The 18,712-nt window shown below is 26.4% G+C and overlaps 4 protein-coding genes and 1 long non-coding RNA gene across 7 annotated transcripts; 3 read left to right on the top strand and 2 right to left on the bottom strand.

The window, feature by feature from the left end:
- Nucleotides 1-550: 550 nt before the first annotated feature.
- LOC127067882 (CCAAT/enhancer-binding protein gamma-like) lies at nucleotides 551-3,987 on the bottom strand. 2 transcript variants are annotated; one of them, XM_051003281.1, is made up of 4 exons: nucleotides 3,843-3,987; nucleotides 2,265-2,400; nucleotides 1,998-2,154; nucleotides 551-1,872 (listed from the first exon to the last, which is right to left on the bottom strand). In XM_051003281.1, the coding sequence occupies exons 2-4, from the start codon at nucleotides 2,370-2,372 to the stop codon at nucleotides 1,769-1,771; spliced, it is 369 nt and encodes a 122-aa protein (XP_050859238.1). In that variant the 5' UTR covers nucleotides 2,373-2,400; nucleotides 3,843-3,987; the 3' UTR covers nucleotides 551-1,768. The 2 variants fall into 2 exon arrangements, with proteins under 2 accessions (XP_050859238.1, XP_050859229.1); XM_051003272.1 differs by having other exon boundaries at nucleotides 2,265-2,372.
- A 56-nt stretch (nucleotides 3,988-4,043) lies between these two features.
- Nucleotides 4,044-4,982, top strand: LOC127067891 (uncharacterized). Its single transcript, XR_007782780.1, has 2 exons — nucleotides 4,044-4,143; nucleotides 4,516-4,982. It is a non-coding gene; the product is annotated as an uncharacterized LOC127067891 (long non-coding RNA).
- A 5,882-nt stretch (nucleotides 4,983-10,864) lies between these two features.
- Nucleotides 10,865-12,756, top strand: LOC127070711 (transcription initiation factor IIA subunit 2). 2 transcript variants are annotated; one of them, XM_051009017.1, is made up of 5 exons: nucleotides 10,865-11,013; nucleotides 11,370-11,429; nucleotides 11,619-11,723; nucleotides 11,806-11,935; nucleotides 12,006-12,756. In XM_051009017.1, the coding sequence occupies exons 1-5, from the start codon at nucleotides 10,987-10,989 to the stop codon at nucleotides 12,035-12,037; spliced, it is 354 nt and encodes a 117-aa protein (XP_050864974.1). In that variant the 5' UTR covers nucleotides 10,865-10,986; the 3' UTR covers nucleotides 12,038-12,756. The 2 variants fall into 2 exon arrangements, with proteins under 2 accessions (XP_050864974.1, XP_050864983.1); XM_051009026.1 differs by lacking the exon at nucleotides 10,865-11,013 and having other exon boundaries at nucleotides 11,139-11,429.
- LOC127070663 (membrane-bound transcription factor site-2 protease) lies at nucleotides 12,304-14,342 on the bottom strand. The gene is made up of 6 exons (XM_051008953.1): nucleotides 14,113-14,342; nucleotides 13,763-14,044; nucleotides 13,316-13,666; nucleotides 13,085-13,243; nucleotides 12,758-13,015; nucleotides 12,304-12,682 (listed from the first exon to the last, which is right to left on the bottom strand). Exons 1-6 carry the CDS (start codon nucleotides 14,185-14,187, stop codon nucleotides 12,314-12,316), a joined length of 1,494 nt encoding a protein of 497 aa, XP_050864910.1. The 5' UTR covers nucleotides 14,188-14,342; the 3' UTR covers nucleotides 12,304-12,313.
- A 112-nt stretch (nucleotides 14,343-14,454) lies between these two features.
- Nucleotides 14,455-18,587, top strand: LOC127070696 (8-oxo-dGDP phosphatase NUDT18). The gene is made up of 4 exons (XM_051008992.1): nucleotides 14,455-14,707; nucleotides 14,988-15,531; nucleotides 16,317-16,422; nucleotides 17,238-18,587. Exons 1-4 carry the CDS (start codon nucleotides 14,608-14,610, stop codon nucleotides 17,475-17,477), a joined length of 990 nt encoding a protein of 329 aa, XP_050864949.1. The 5' UTR covers nucleotides 14,455-14,607; the 3' UTR covers nucleotides 17,478-18,587.
- Nucleotides 18,588-18,712: the final 125 nt, after the last annotated feature.

Raw genomic sequence — 18,712 nt, 5'->3', positions numbered from 1 at the left:
CGACGTATGAATTGAAATGTAATAAAATCGATGATTGAAAAAGATCGTTTTATAAAGAAGCTAAATCGTTGACGCGTTTGTAAATATAGTCTAGGGTACGCAAATTCGATACGACGATACTGGCTTTCCCGAACCAAGACCGAAGATTGATCGGGTCTTTTCGGCCAAGTGAATATCAAAGCATACAGGTGTCGCCAATGTTTTTCTAGCATTCATTATCCTCACGTTAATAAAGATTACTCTTTTTAATGAAATAGAGTGAATGTAAAAATGTACATATTTAGCGAAAATAAATAATGAATATAGCTTTAATAAAATAATCATTAAATGCGTACATTATTTTACATTTACGCTTATCTTTTGAATTTACAAAAAATATATTTGACCATTCCGCCTTTTCAGTAGTTACTCAACACACTGGCAATCGAATGGAAATTGCATATCTTGGAAATATGATCACATTTTTGAATAATTTAAAGAAATCTTTACGTATAATCAACGTCTATTTCACGAACTTGTATAATTCTTTATTAATTCCAATTATAAAAAATTTTAATTACAATGCTTTATTATTGTTTCTAAAATAATAAAAAATACATAAATTTCTATTATTTTTATTTTTCATCATCCTATTTTAAAAAATAAATTTTGTTAAAAAAACTTCTTAATACAGCATCGTTAGTATTCATAGTTTGAATACAATTTGTTTTTCTAATATTATTTTTTAAAAATGAAACAATAAATAATATCTAATTTGTTAAATTACTGTCTCTCTCTCTCTCTCTCTCTCTCTCTCTCTTTCTTTCTCTCTCTCTATACTACAAATTGGCATATGAAACATATAAGGTAAAACTCGTAATTATTAATGAGTTACATATTGATTTGTTTCATCTGCATTCTGTTCTAATAAATGAACGTGTTTGCAAAACAATTACATTAAAATTTCTATAAATAAAAAGTTATAGAAGGCATGTTACTATTGGAATGTTCATTTATTTTTTATTTTATTTTATTTTTCTACGAATCTAACGATTCCACAAAATTCAAAGTATAAAATCGTCAGAATTTATCCGAACAAAATAATTGTAAATACTTTTGCGTTATTCGCTCTATCCTTTCATTATACTCTTTTATAAATTTGTCCAATATTATATTTTGTATAAGAGATCTGTCCAAAAAGTATCCGCATATCTTTGCAGCTAGGTGTGCTATTACGAGTATTTACCATTTAGGGCAAAACGTTTGTGAGTCTCTGTATAATTTGTATTAATACAAATACAAATACAAATACAAATACAAAAATATACTCTTAAGACGAATACTTTCCAGAAAGACCTCGTACATAACTTTTAAAGCATATGATAAACTATGACCACTATTGCAATTCTTCCATCTTCTCTGACAAATCATTGAGAAAACTTTCTCCACCAATCGAGTTTTATGTAACCAAATTTAATCTGTACGTGTCGATCTTAAATACATCAACTTTACGTTCCTCCTTGTTGTTATACGATGCCATTTATCATGCTTATTTCTTCTTACATTTTAATCAACATTTATCTGATATCATTTATCTAATCTTCTTAATAATGCTGCTTGACAGTCAACATAGATGAAGTTGTTCAGCTCTTACAATTTTTTGGATGGACTCGAAGTTGGCATCCTTCCAAGATGTCCAACTTTGGGCTTGAAGTATGCGAGCTAAAGTACATTTTGATCAAATTCTATCAAATCCACGTTATTTCTTTCACGTGGAAATCAGTTTGAATTAAAGCTCAGCAGTTGTTTTAGGTAATTCTAGAGGTTTTGTATCTTCCGCTAGAAGAGCATTCAGGTCTATGTCTTGAAAATTCATAGAATGTTGACTGGAACCTATAAATTATTTTAGATTATTGCAATATATGAAAATATATTTCTGATTGGCAGACAAAAAAGTATAAATGAAATATATATATATATATATATATATATATATATATATATATATATATATTTACCAGCATGAGCAAGGAAAAGGTCCTTAAGGAAGCCTAACTCTTTTGTAAGCATTTTTATCTTTTCCTCCAATAACTCATTTTCTCTTTTAAGTTGATTTACACGTTCCAGAGTTTGTTGTGTACGTAATTTGCTTTTTACTCTTGAACGTTTTACAGCCTACAATGATAAAAATGAAACTTGTATTGTAATAGTATTAAAGAGAATAATTTTGTTTTTTAAATGAAAACTATATTATGAAATATAGAAATAAATAAAAACAATTTTACCTGATTGTTTCTATCACGACGCCTTCTATAATCTTCATCATCTTCTTCTTCAGAAACTTGTCTTTTTTTTTTGTTACAAGAATTGTTTTCTTTATTTTTTGGTGCCATCTAAAATATATATTTGAAGATGTTATTTCTGAAAAGATGAGGCTCCTTAAATTGATAATTAATTACATATAACCATAAAGTTATTATGATGCTTAATATTCATGCTATTATGTTACATGGTTCAATTTGTTGGAAATATGGTATTAGTCAATGAAGAAGAAATTAATTTAATTGTAAATGCAATTTTGAACATGACATCTTTATAAAGTGATAGTAAATTTTCAAATCAATAAAATTGCTTATTTATCCAATAAGATTTTGGAAGAGCTAAGAAATCGACCTTGATTTCTTTATTTGACTTGAGTTAAGGATAAATAAGACCTGGAGTTGAAATCCATGATAACAAAGCACTACTTAGTAGTAAACTTTTAAAGTTTCATTATTTGGGGCAAATGTAAGATATGATGTAAAAATAATAGAATAATCTTAAAATTAAGAACAGCCTTAAAATTTGCAAATTATATTTCTTTGTTAGACACATTATCCAAGTTTAATAAATATTTTTGATATTTTCTATAATATATATTTTAGTAGTATATACAATACTTTATACTTTTCTATAGTATGATTATAGTAATTTAGTATATTATAATAATTATATTATAGAGTAATTATAGTACAATAATTATATATATGTATTCAATATTACTTTGTTAGATCAAAAAATAATATAATTATAACTTTAAATTATATCATTGTTTAGTATAATTATAATAATATTTAGTAGTATAATTATATAATAAATTAAGTTTAGAAATTTTATTACAGATCTTTTAATACTTTCCTAATTCTTTGAAATTGACCTTTTTGTTTGATAGAAGATCGGTATCAACCCATATGAGAGAAAAAGTTGAAAACTATGATTTTAATTACCATTTGTGTGCTATCTAACAGAATTACTATTAAACAGAATACATCGAATATTGTTGTTTCTCTTTAAATATTATGATACAACTTTAATTGCAATAAAGACATTATTATGATGTTACAATAATAAGATTGTGAAATTAATCATTGTAAACAATGTACAGAATTATACTGTCGCCAATAATATAATATATGTTTTATTTCACTATATTACATATATTATACAATTAATTAATGCAGATATATATCTAACCGCGTTATTATTTATAACAAGATGGTATGGTTTAATCATCTTAGAAATATCAAATGTATGACACGCATAAATACCATTCTATAAAAACATATAAATATTATCCTGCAAATATCATCAATCGTTTCTCATATGTCACTTATTCATTGTTCGTTCCGTATTATTTATTTCGAATTTTATACAATATTTTAAGATTGCTATAGTATTATACTAGATTATTATATTAAGATGCGTTGTTTTTCTATCAGGGTCAATGTTTTTGGGACACGCAATAGTTTCAAAGATTCAATAGACTTAACCGTATGTTTAAAACAGAAATCACACACTCTAAACATTGTTATAATTTCTCTTACCTTTTTATTATTTCTTTTATATGATTTAAAAATCCTTATATTCGATACAATATCAACGCATATATTAAAAACTCAACACTATTAATTGTATATTGCACGTTGCATTACGAGACGTCTCATGAAACCATTCAGTTGGATAGGTCAGAGATGACGTAATGCAAGTTACAGGTGATCTACAAATAGAATACACTGCCCTCTGACAAGAATTATTAAAGTTGTGAGAACATAAAAATAAAAACAAAATAAAAAAAAAGTAGAGAATTACTATACAGCTTTATTTATTAATGAAAACAATTCGATGGTAAGAAAAATATTGTACGTACATATATATTTTCTTTTTGCGGGAACAATATAAATTAATCTTTATAAAAATAAAATTCTCCAACTTCTTAAATATTGTTATTCTTATAGAAATTATAACTACCTTATTACATTTTATATGTTCCTTTGGTAAGTTATATACAATTTTACATGTGTTAGGAAATGTGTTGAAAGTTAAACATTTCTACAAAAATATTTCATAACATAATTTATATGAACTTTTTGATGTACTGTTATTCTGAAAGTCATTAAAATAGGACATTGTAAATGCAAACAAAAAATATATATATATACACACATATAATATTTACTTATTCGTTTTCGAAACTACTTTCTACACTATCGTTAACAGAAGCACTGCTACTTCCACTCCAAAACCTTGGTCTTGAACAAAATTGTAACCTCAATATAGATTCGACTACGATCGTGACCATAATTTGGCAGGAGAATCAAATCGAGATCTTGATACTTATTTTGATTTTGATCGAGATTTTGACTTAGAAGAATTTCTCGATTGAGGTGATTCAGATCTTGATTTCGATTTATTGTGTGATTTAGATAGATAATTTGAATTTGATTACGAGCGAAGAGAATGAAACGAATTTATATATCGAACGAGAATGTGACGTGGATTTCAAACTAGATTTAGAAGATACCGTTAAATGAAGACGAAATTATGCTGAAAGCACGAGAGATGATTTAAATGATGCATGCGGACTACTTTCATTTTCAGAACCAGCTAAACTAGTATAATTATAATTATCAGATAAAAATTGTAAAGTTAAAAATATATATAACCTTTTTCTTTTGCTTTTTCAATTTCTTGTTACACTTCTTTTTCCTTCTCCTCCTCTTCATTTTAATTTTCATTCAATCTTCTTCTCTTCCGGTGATTCTAATCCGATAAAAAGTTTTTCGTTGTGTTTCTGTTTTTGAATTCATTGGCTTTTAATGATCAATGACGTATAATTAATCATGTATTATTTAGCTTTCGGTCAGTTTTCTGTCTGTGTTTACTAAGTCGTACATGAGTTTCTAATTCATTATAGTACACCTGAAATTACCTTAATATTATAAATAGGGTAATTAAATAAGTACTTTAACAATTTTAGCAGAGATACTTAATCTTTAATGTATCCCATCTTGTCGTATAACAAGGAAATAATTTTCCTCATATCCCTTACTTTGTTTTTGACATTCCAATTATACTCTCTAGCTATTTTATATTTTTACTCTTTTTCATCTGTATAATCAATGCAAGCAAGAAAATCACTTCTTCGCTTTTTTAATATTTCTTATAAAGGTAAGAAATATGCTATAAATAATTCACCATTCTCTTTACTGTGATATGCTTATTTCCATGAAATTATTACAAAAATTGTTATGATGAAATATGAATACATACACTACAAGTAAATTAAATTAAATAATGATAAATATAACTTTACTGAATCATTGCTTGGGACATCTCTTCTATTTGTGCAGAGACAAAATATCCTGTTGTTGTAGGATCGAAATCAAATATTATTTGAGCACAAAGATATACATAACTATATAAAAAGAAAAAAAATGGTTATATTTAAATTTCATAAAATTTATCAAAAATCATGTTTATATTATTAGATATATTTTAAAATCAGAATATACACATAAAATATCAATAGATACAATAAGTTTGCTATAATGTTTACTAACTAGCTTTTTATTATAATCAAATATTTTTTCAATTGCTTTTATTTGACTTTCTCTGTCTATATATAACATTTTTTTCTGTGAATCACATAATGTCACAAGAACACATAAAAAATCAACAAGATCATTGTATAAAAGATCATGAATATATAAACATAAGTTAACTACTTACTGCATTTGTATACTAACTTTGAAATTCAAGTTACAGGTGTTAATATTATAATTAACTTTAGTTTCAACTTTATTAATTGTCTATGATTGAATTTGTTCCACAGAAATATGTTTGGTACATTGAACAAGAAACATTTCTGACATGATGTATAGACCTTTATGAATCTTGTAGCTTAAAAAAATCATTTAAAAATTTTTCACCAGCAGATTCTAACTCAGCATTAAATATCTTCGGCATAGATATTTTTAATTATATTTTAATTTATATTAATTTCTAAATCATGTTCTATCAAAACTTCATATTTGTAGTTATTATTTGATATAATCCCATATCACTGAAACAGTTGAATTAAACAGTAAACTTATCGTTGTTACATGATTGTTATAAATGCATAAAATTTGATAATTAATGAATATCAAGTTAATTCAAATGAATATGTGATAACCTTTGAATCAAATGAAATATCAGGAAGCCTATAACAATATTTATTTCAGTATATTGATTTAGATCTATAATAAAAAATAGTTCAACTGACACTAGTACATGATTTGAAAAATACATATTTGTAATTCATTTTTCCACTTGTTCATCTTTTTTTTGGTTTTACTGTACGTTTATCTTTTTCAAACATATTTTCATTAATCTAAATTATTGGTCCTATATTATCGAAATAAACAATACTATATAATTATAGAAATCGTTTAAACGTTTATCAAATGATGAATTAGAAAACAGATAGATATAAACAAGTGTCGTGTATTTGTTAGGACGTTGGATGATTGGTCGACGCTGACTTCATTGGAATCAAGTCGTGATTGGTTCATACTTTTTAATCCGAATTCTTGTTCAAAGTGTTTGGGTTTGCTAATCGTAAGTAGAGAATAGATTAGATTTGTTTTTACTTTTTATTTTTTCTACTTATTTTACATTTTTTATTTAATTAATCATTTTGTTAGTTAAATTTGTCTTAAGTCGTATTAAATTATTTATGATGACACCACATTTTTTAGAGTCACTTGTAATTTTAATTAAGAGGAATAACACTCAAACTTTTTCTTAACGAAACAAAAAATATATTTGATATCTATACAGTAGTAAATGAAACAAAGTGTATAACTAATTCATATAACTCAAGAAGGAGACAAAAAAGCGTTTCCTACGTTGCCAACACTACAAAATTGCTGAACGAGATTGACTGGACGAAATCACGCGCTGATTGGCAACTGGTGTCACATGTAACACATATTGCCTCAAACGCATTACCTCCGGCTGGCGCATAAATTTAACAGATCGTTTATTTGGATAAGTTTTTAAAGTTGTTCTTATTGCATTTTTTGATTGTATACATTGACTCAATCTGCTAGAATGACCTCTATAAAGGTCTGTCAGTGGAGATATTCACCAGTTGTTTCTTGTATAGGATTCTGAAAACAGAGTCTGAATTTCTATTTAAAATTACGATTGATCAAGCGTCTTCCAAGAGCACATGCGAACTTATATGCAATGTTTTATGCACAAATAGATTTCTCTTGCAGTGATGAGCTATGAGTTTTGATTTGATGTTTCGTTTATACAACCTCAGTTTGTCAAGAAAGATTTGCAGTTCAATTGGAGTTTCTTCATTAATGACATATTCACTTGATAGTCTAAGCGTTACTCCAAATATCATCTCAACCACAAAAACTTAGATTCCCTCATAAAACTTGTGTGAAGCTTATAATGGATTGTTGGTAAGAACTTACACGAGTTCTTATTGTTATGATACCTAATAACGATTTTAAGAGACCTGTGCCATCTCTAAATGATTTATATATTGGATTCAAGATAATAAGCTGTTCTACGTATATTTTTACTTCCGATATTTCGACAAGAGATTCGAAATACTTGGTCTATATGATCCGACTATTATCGTTCTTCTTGACATCTACTAAATGAGCGTGTAATGACACTTGCACTTAGACTATTTTGAGAATGAAACATTTGCAAAAATTGATCATATCGTAGAATCTACGAAATTCACTAATAGTGCCAAGTTTCTCAAAGTATTTAATTATTTCCATAGACATGATTCAATCTGAAATCTTTTGAAAAAGCTTAATTTTCTTTGAAAAAAATCGTGTAAAAATTGATGTTTTTCTGACGATAGTTTATACATAAAAATAAAGCTTTTTCAAAAATTCGAGAAAGTCATGTCCTCGTTTAAATCTTCATCTTTAAAATGAGACCTTGTTCATCAAAATTGTTTGAGAATTATGTTTGGACTCGTTGTTGATGTAAACATTATTTACGACACTTTTCCTGACAAAAAAGTTTTGTATAGTGACGCAAGTTAAATTTTGAGGCAAAAGAAAAGAGACTATTAGTGTCACTATTGATCTTTTTATAATCGCTTAAGTAATGTGTTTTATTTTGATAAAGTAAAAAATTGCTTCCCTTTTGTGTATGTAAACAACGATCAAATTTTCTAATCCATTCCAAACGTAAGAAAACACTTCACCATGCTCCTATGGAGAAGCTATGGTATTTTAATAAGCTTTCAACAAATTATTCTATAGTAAAAATAAGCAAATATGTGTTCAGTCATTCATTCTAATGGTTCTTAAAAATAATATATAATTTTGAAATAATTTTGTAATTATTTAAACAATATATACTTATAATATACATAGAGTACAATAAAGACAATACATTCTCTGTAGACAATACATTAGTACATGCGCTTAAATATTAGAAAACTCGTGACACACGTTAAATATAAAATAATTTGACTAACTTTGATTGTTATCAAACCAGTTTTGTTTTGCGGGTAAACTTAGACAATTTATAATTTCATTTATTTTACGTTTATAACTGACTAGTATTTAAAGAATTATTCTTACAATCGCAAATTAAAGTCTGTGTCCGTTGGTTCTTTATCTTGAGGCAAGATACTCGTTGCGCAACAGCTATAAAGACTCAAAATAAGTATATTTTAATATCCATTATTTCTTCAATATTTTTTACAATTTCTTATTATAAAAATAATACTAATCATTTTCTTTTTATTTTTCTATTTCAAAATTTCATTGCAATTGTGCGTGGTACGTGAGAAGATCCATTTTTTTGTATGGGTAAGATAGGAAGAATAAGATACTCGCGCGCCTGTCGCAGGCAACCTACCGTGGACGATTGAATGTTCGAAATCTCGAAAACACAATCGGTCATGCTCGATAGAGATGACTGAAGCTTCAGATTTGAGATGGTGAAGCTATTCGTAAATTGGGTTTCACCAACTTGAAAGAAATCTAAATCTTCAGAAATGACATGTCATCCCAGAACTTAGATTTTAGAGTAGTGTCTGGATTTTCACATGTAGCAACCTCTTCCACTTCAGAGATCAATATTAATTGCGATATATCGAAATCTAGATTATATAACATAAGTACTACCAGATAAATGCATATTTCAGTACGTTCCTAAAATTTTTTTTCCATTTCTAATTAAATATAAAAATACTTATATTATACATTACTGATTACGCTTTTGTAGATATGCTGATTAGATAGAATTATATTAGAATTAGAATTAGATAGAACTAGATTGAAATAATTTCTTAGGGAGACGCATAAAAAAATAAAAAGTTTTTTTGTTATTCTTTATTTATTCTCATTAATGATGATATATACATAATTATTAAGAACTATTTAGATAATAGATATAAAGTTTTAATAAGAAAAAATTAATTTCTTCTCTCTATTGAAGACTTAGATTTTCTTTTGATTTTGCTTTAATTTTTAAATAATAATAGTAGTAATAATATATAAGAATAGAATCACAGTTAACTTATTTAGTCACTGTTATTAATATATTTTTTTTATATTGTATTTTATATATTATCTATTTCATCGCAAATAATACGAGCTGTCTGCTTAAATACGCTTTAATTAAATTTGATATTTTTTTAATACACACACACACACATGTATATCCGCCATATTGGATCTGTCATTTTATTTTTCATAATTTTGACTTTTTATGCATAATCAACGATCTCGAAAACCTTAATATATAAAGTCTCAATTAAACTAACAAATCCCTTCATATTTCGATCAAGTTTTTGAGATTTCTTACCTCTGTAGAATGCCTGGGAATCTATTCTATAACTTATTCGCAATGTTATGTGTGTGTATGATTCGAATAGTAAATATGCGCATATATTTCTTCAAATAACACGGTATTCTTAAACATAAATGTGTATTCACAATTGGTAACGCTTTCACTGATTTATGTTTGTCGGATAAAAAAAAATGTATTATACAATGTACATTGATTGAAAAGATACTGTTTTTAATTTGTTTAATTACAATTTTATTGAATAAAAGAATTAATAACATTAAAGGGAACAATATGTTTTTATTATAAAATTTATATAATTTAGCGCACACACACTCTTGTTTGTCTCAATAAAAGATGTGTATTGAAATTTATAATGCATAGTTATAAATTTGTAAGAAAATATTATTTGTTATATTTTCAATATAATACAGATATGTACTTAATGCCTTTCCTTTTTTTCCGAAAGTAAAGAAAGGTATTGAAATAGAAAAACTGCACAACATTTTTAGTTTCAGCTTATTGTACATTTAATACGAATTATCATTAACATTCATAACGTAACTTTACAATTCTGTTTGTGGTACATTAACTACACATCACATGACTTACGGAAGTATACCGACATGAGAATAGATACAGTTTTATAGAATTGACATATAATGAAATTAGACGTCACAATATCGGATTGTATTGTGGCAGTTAATAAGCTGCACACGATGAGTATAAATATATTATATAATAATATTCATATGCGCAGAATTGTACTTTATTCGTTATATGAATTTAATCAAAGCGTACTAAAATGCACTAACCAAAAAAAGAAGGACCAGTAACGAACAAACGGAAGTATAGATTTTAAATTAGATGCCGCTCTCAAATGACGCTTCATTAGTAAGCCGCCATAACTCCATAGTATCTATGAAATTGTGGATTAGTCATTTCGTTCTAGTTAGCGTTTCGTTATATTCGCGATATATTTTTAGTATATTAAATACTAATAATAAGTAAACTTATCAAAAATATAGTGTAATATATTAATAGTAAAATATCAAAAATATAGACTAAAATATATATGAAACTTTGAATTTACCACTAAAAATCGTAATTGGTTACAAGAATTCATGCGCCATGCTTTCTTGATTTTATAGTGTCAACAAATAATCTGTTTCACGTTGAGTCTTTTCAATTAAGATATTTTGTAGATTTATATTGTATTAAATATATTTTGAAATAAGATGTCTTATCAGTTATATAGAAATACAACGTTAGGAAATACGCTACAAGAAAGTCTTGATGAATTGATTCAGGTATGTATATGTAAGAGATTCTTTATATTTGAGGTTACGTATAATAAAGTATTTTGTTATATCGTTGATTCTGTTTTTGTATATTTTCGTTTGATTCTGTTTATGTATATTTTCATAATGAAAATATAAATAAAGCATAAATTAAGTTAAAGGTTACTAACAAGTGTAATAATAAAGATATTATTTTAGTATGGACAAATTACACCACAGCTTGCCATAAAGGTATTATTGCAATTTGACAAAGCTATCAACCAAGCACTTGCTACTAGAGTTAAATCACGACTTACATTTAAGGTAGTAATAATTGCGATAGTTACTATATTTTTTACAAGGATGTAATATTATAAATTAAGAATTTCTTGTACTTATATTTTAGGCAGGAAAATTAAATACCTATAGATTTTGTGATAATGTTTGGACATTTATGCTTAATGATGTTGAATTTCGAGAGGTTCAAGAGATTGCTGTAGTGGATAAAGTAAAAATAGTTGCCTGTGATGGTAAAAGTAAGTCGATTAATAATTTAACTAACTTTTTCAAATTCTTTTGACTAAAACGTATTTCTAATTCTTTCAGCATTAGATGCAGATGCAGCAGCAAAACGATAGCGATTATTAGATTACCTCATATTTATAAGAAACGTTTGCTATTGCTTTTCAAGTACTACAAATAATATATATATATAATTTTAAATATTATATATATATACACATACATGCGCGCGCGCGCACGCGCACGCACACACACACACATACATACACACACATACACACAATTTTTACAATAGCAGATATCTAAAGAAAATACAGTGCAAATGCAAAATATGCATAAACTTCTCTTACTTCCTCACCGCCAACATTATAAAAATATTAAATTGTTATAAATTACAATAATTTATTGATAAGTAAATACACTATATTTATGCTAAGAAGTATGGTACCTATACTTGTTATTGTAAGAGTTAACGCTTCTCTAATGCTTCTATTATATGGTATTATATCCGATACATAAAGAACAAGTATATTTATAATGTACTGACCATCTGAAAAGAAACAAGGTACCACATTGATGATAGCCAATCCAGCTGAAAACATTGTGATATATTTACAAAGTAGGACTAGAGATTCAGGAATGCTAGGATTTAAAAAATTGTATTTAGGAACCCAATCTGATACATCAACTGTTCTATAAATATCAGCTGGATGTCCAAAAAATAACACATCTTTTCCCATTTTACGTTTTATTTGTACGATCTGTAAAAGCATTGTAAAAACATTAAAGCATAAAATATTTTTTACAAAACTTATAATAAATTAGATATTACATACCTTAGTTACATTATCTAAAGAAGGTTTTATACAATGTGTATCTTGAGAAGAACACTCATGGCTTGCTTGGCAATAGTTTTGAGATTGATTGATCATGGTTCTTGCTGGAAGACAGGAATGTGGTGGTAAATGGAGAGGTGCACCTTGTGGCCCTTCTATGTATTCAAAGCATAGACTTCCAGTTGTCTCACTATCTAAAGTACAGCAATTTACTACTCCGTCATTTTTTTGTATAGATGGTACTGATTCATCATATTCCTAAATGAAATCAAAGTTATCGGTAAACAGAAATTAAATTTTTTATATTGTTAAATATTTTTATATTACTTGAATAAAAGATTGTTTAACACAATATCCAGGAGCAGGCTGATGAATAGTATTTAATATACACTGGTACCAGTCTTCATTATGTTTAATGGGACAATTATTTACTTTATATATTATATCATGTTCTAAAAGACCTGTTTGACCTCTTACAGGTGAATTCTACAAATTAAATAATTAATTGTGTAAATATGTAACATTTCTATATTTATCATTATATTTTTTTTAACTCACAGATAAAATATTTTTTACATAGACTCCACTATAAAGATTATAAAGAGGTGCCCAGAACCATGTTGAAAGCAAAAGAATTACTGCGGCTAAAGCTGCAAGAATTATGTTATGCCAAACTCCTGCACATGTAATTCTCAATTGATTACGTAGTGGCAATGATACAAATTGTTCATTATTCATGTGGACATAAGCTATTGGTATAGTAAAAACTAATGATATTCCTATACCATATAATTGTACATCTTCTCTGACTATAGCTAAAGCATGACCAAGTTCATGAACTATGGTACAAGCTACCAATGTTACTGTATAATATCCAATTTCATTAATTGGCATATCAATACCAGGTAACTATAATTAATAAAAAAATAAATTATAATTATGTATAAACATAAATAATAGTATCAAATGAAAATAAGCAATAACTTAATTATATTTTTGTAATACCATTGGTTCCAGTAATATAGCTGTATTTTTATTGTCTAATGTAGATGGCCCAGCAGCCCATATATTAAATGTCGCTCTTAAGATAGCAATCATTACAACTGGCAGAAAAATAATACTTATAATGGCTCCAGCATTGAACCATGCTGTCCAAAATTTGGAGCGATCCATACCCCATTTGATTATTTTGCGATTAAATACAGTAGTAAACCAATTTATTCGCATTAATTGAACTTCTAATCCAGTATTTTTTAAAAAATATATGTATGGAAAATGTGAACAGGTCTAAACAAATATATAAATTATGTATCAATTTTATTAAAATATCTCATAATGATATTTATACATTTTACCTTGAAAACTGTGTCGAAAAAAAATATCGAACAATGTATAAGACCAATCACGATCAATACATTAAAAATTTCCATTCTTTAATCTATTAAATGTTTTGATTTTTAATATCGAAGTATAAATCTTATGTCAAGATGCTTTAAAATAATTATATTCTACTTGCTGAAATTCACAGCGTTTTATGAAATTTTATATGAAAGGTTTACTAGCCTGACAAGTAACGTCAACACAATGTTCAGACACATTTCGTAGGTTATTTCTATATTGTGTTTTGCCTATGCCTAATTCTTGTAGGGAATTTCTCTTCTAAACCATTAGGTCAGAAATTTACGGAACTTCTATCACATCCTTACCTGTCACCTTTCACTTTGTTTACAATCTTAAAAAATCAAGGCAATGGCACTGAGGGTGTGTTAGGATTAATAATTTTTACATATCGTAGTTACCAATTACTGCATTTGTTATAAATATATTTAAATCGTTACCAAATAAATAAAATGTCAGAAAAACTTGACGAACAAATTCGATTATTACTTACGGGACAAAATTTAAACGATGACACGTATATTGCACATACCGTTCAATATGAAGAGGATGGTTAGTAAGCAATATTCAAAAGATTTATCAATATCAATTTCAAAATGTGATCATTAAATGATATTACTTATTGATATTAGTTTCATTGCATAAAAATATAAAATTAAAGTAAATTACTTTCGTAAATACATATACTAGAAATACGTTTCTATAATACATGTGTTGTATTCTATTTAATTATAAATTTTATCAAGTCATATAAACATGATTTTCTTATTATAAGTAAATCATCTTATGAATTGTTGTTTTAACAAAATGTTTTTGAATGTATATACTATAGGTGCAAAAGGTGTCTATACTACTACAGATACAAATTACACACCAATTTGTCAAAGAACTGTGACATATATTGTAGCTGCTGTAGTTATAAATGAACAAAATGAAATATTAATGATGCAAGAAGCAAAGGCGTCTTGTAATGGCAAATGGTATTTACCTGCTGGTCGAGTTGAACGCAATGAAAATTTATTAGATGCTGTGAAAAGAGAAGTTTTAGAAGAAACTGGACTTATAATAGAACCTAAAACATTGATATTAGTGGAATGTGCAAGCGGTTCGTGGTTTCGTTTTGTCTTTATAGGTGATATATCTGGTGGTAATATAAAAACATCAGATCAAGCAAATGAAGAATCATTACAAGCACGTTGGGTACATAATATAGAAGATTTACCACTTAGATCTAATGATATTATTCCACTAATAGAAAGAGGCAAAAATTATATTCTGAATAAGCCTGACCTACAACATCCATATTTAATGCCATTATCAAAACCACTTTCCAAATTATTATTACAAATAATTATTACTGCCAAAAAAAGAGCAACGTAAGTTTATTATTATTCAACAAGTTCAACAAATTTAAAAGTTACTCATTTATAAATATATCACTGCTATGCTTTTTTTTTTTTCCATTTAGTATTCACACTTTCAGTTTAAGTAGAATCAATGGTGATAGTTTTTTTAACACGAAGAAGATCTTCCAATTATGACTGTGAATGTGGACAATGGATTAATTGGATTGAACGTGATATACACACATGTATATACATCCGCACTTAGGTTAAGAATGTTTTCATCTTAATCTGCAATTACTAAATGGTACACATGATTTGCATGGCACATTCTTACTTTTATCTATTTCATATTTACTTAAATTATTTCTGTTCTATTTATATTATTCTTTATTGCTAATGCAATGTTTTGTTTGCATGTTTCTTGTTGTATCTTTATTATTAATTCTTTAATTATACTAATCATTGCATCATCATATGCTTTTATCAATATAGAGATTAACTGTCTGTATTAGTAAATTAGTCATAAAAATTTATGCTATGTGCAAATACTAATTAAAAACTCTATGATTAAATAAAACACTAGTTGGAAACCATTATAATATTATAGAAATGTTCTTGTAACTAGATCTTTTATAAATGCTGAAAGATATTCTTGATACTTATAATATATGTAATTGCTCTTCAATATTGATATGTATTTAGCATTTTTATAAAATATTGTTCAACAATTACATTATATATTATGTAAGACTAATGTCCAATATTTTTTACATTTGTTGATTTCTTTTACATTTTAAAAATTATATTATTTACAGGAACAAATTACATGTAGTTATATTGGATACAGGATTGTTTCATCTACCTATTTGTGAAATCAACCCTAATCGTAGTCTTCTTTCTACCTTGCACAACTTCATGACCGTAAGTATTGAATTTAAATATATATCTATAAATATAGTTTCTGTTTGCTTTATCTGTATTAATGGAATTTTTGTTATTTGTATAAACACAATAATATATAACTAATAAAAGTATATACCTAATTCTACACAATAGATTTACTAATAGATTTAGTCCTAAAAAATCTGAAATAAATAGATTAATTAATAGATTTATTCCTGAAAAATGTGTGTAAATGAAGTATGTGAAAAAGAAATCAGTGAATATGGAAAAATAGAAGAATAGTTCTAGATGTGAGACCCCTATGTTACAAATAATATGTTACTCTGAAACAAAAAATATGCAAACCATAAAAAGAATTATTTAATTGTAATGGAATATTTTTTATTATAATGACGCTTTATTTTAGTGTTTTCTCTTCAAAAATCAAGTAATAATTATTTATCATTTTTTCTTTCAACTTTCACACTTTTTAACTTAAGTCCTTACAGTATAACATAAAAAGATGAAATCCAGAGAAAACATTAGGAAAATATAGAGAGAGAGTTCTTCAAAATTCAAATTTAAATAGTTAAGTACATAAGCACCATTCTAGAAAATAATAATTATAATGGAAATATTTTATTTAATAGAATTGAATTAAAAATTTTAAAATAAAATTTTAAAAATAAACACTGAAGCACGTTAAAACAGAATATATGTTGCATAAAAATGCTTTCGTTTTTTTAAACCGTATTATTTCGAAATCGTGTAAAAAATAGTCATGTAAAAAAAAAATTAAGTGTATATATGTACTTAATTTATATATAATAAAGAATTATTAATTATGTATATAGGAAATCTTTGGGACAGATGTGGCACCACACAAACCACACGGAGTATTATTGGTTGAATTTAGTGGAAGTCATGATGGAGATGGTCTTTGTTTGTCATTATTAGTGTCTTTTAAGTTACCAGTAGAAGAAGTACCCATTATTGGAAAGTACTCTTGGTACCAAGCTTCAGAAAATACAGCACAAGCTATTACAACTCGTTTACCACGAAATATGACCGTGCCATTAAATGTGGTACGTTAATTTCTACATTTTATACTACCAAATAATAACATTCATCTTTAGTTAATGCATTATAATGTATGAAAAATTGTTTATTTACATTATACCTAGTCTATACCAATGATTTTATTGACAATTTAACTCATAGGCCAACAATTATTAAGAAAGTTATATATCATAATTATGCTAACACAGATTACAAGTATTTTACTTTCTAATTGTATTACTTATGTTCAGTACTTGATTCTTGTATTAATTTTTTAATCGTATTTAAACATTTTTAGTGAATTTGTGCAGATTAAAATATGATTCTTAATCATTATTTATTTCAAGAATATATCTAATGTGAAAATTGAAATCTTGCATAGTAATACACATCGCATGCTATACTATTTATTAAATTGTTTTGTTTTATAAGTGCAAACATATGAAATTACAATTCTTGTTAACTTATATACACATGTTAGGCAAAGCATTACTTGTATCTTTTATAAGAAATTTTGTGAATGTTATATTTAACATAAATAAATATTTTATAAAAGAAATGCTTTATAAAAGTTTATTCTTAGACAATAAGAGATATATACTATTATATATTTGCAATTAGTACTATAAGTTAAAATTAGATAAAACGTAAAAATTCATAGAGTAGTATGTTGAGGTTTTCATTAATTATCAATGTCATAAATATACATTTTAAAAAAGATTTCATATTATAATAGCTTTCAAATATTTATAAAAATGTATTTTTATAATAATATAAAAGATCTTTCTGTTAAAATCATATATACAAGATATATCTAAAAAATAATGAGACTGATTGCAGTTCTTTGGAATCGGCAACATTGTATAAATACCGCAACATTATTGCAAGATGTGTATCTTTATTCTACTTTCAGTATCACTTTCAACTCGATTGAACTAACATGATGATTTCGCAGAAATTGATTAAATTTTGTGTTAAATAATACAATAGAAACATTTATAAAATAAATTGAAATTGACTTACAAAAATGAAGCTTTATCTAGGGCACAAGATTTTAAATAGCATGAAGTATTTTTGGATGATAGTGAGACTGTAACAGACTGTAGAAGATGAAGCTCATTCCGAAGGATTTTGTATTTCAAAAATTGATGTTGCAAAAATAAAGACTCTCAAAGATCTGATCATCGTTTAACAGTTAGAATGATTGATGATGAGTTAAGTTTAAATTACTAGACTGTTGACTTTTTGATTCAGAATTTGGGCAAAAGAT

The sequence above is a fragment of the Vespula vulgaris genome, chromosome 1 (assembly GCF_905475345.1).
Source record: "Vespula vulgaris chromosome 1, iyVesVulg1.1, whole genome shotgun sequence".
In the NCBI taxonomy this organism is placed as follows: Eukaryota; Metazoa; Arthropoda; class Insecta; order Hymenoptera; family Vespidae; genus Vespula; species Vespula vulgaris.
The sequence above is the reverse complement of the archived record's forward strand: the minus strand, read 5'-3'. Positions and strand labels throughout refer to the sequence as shown.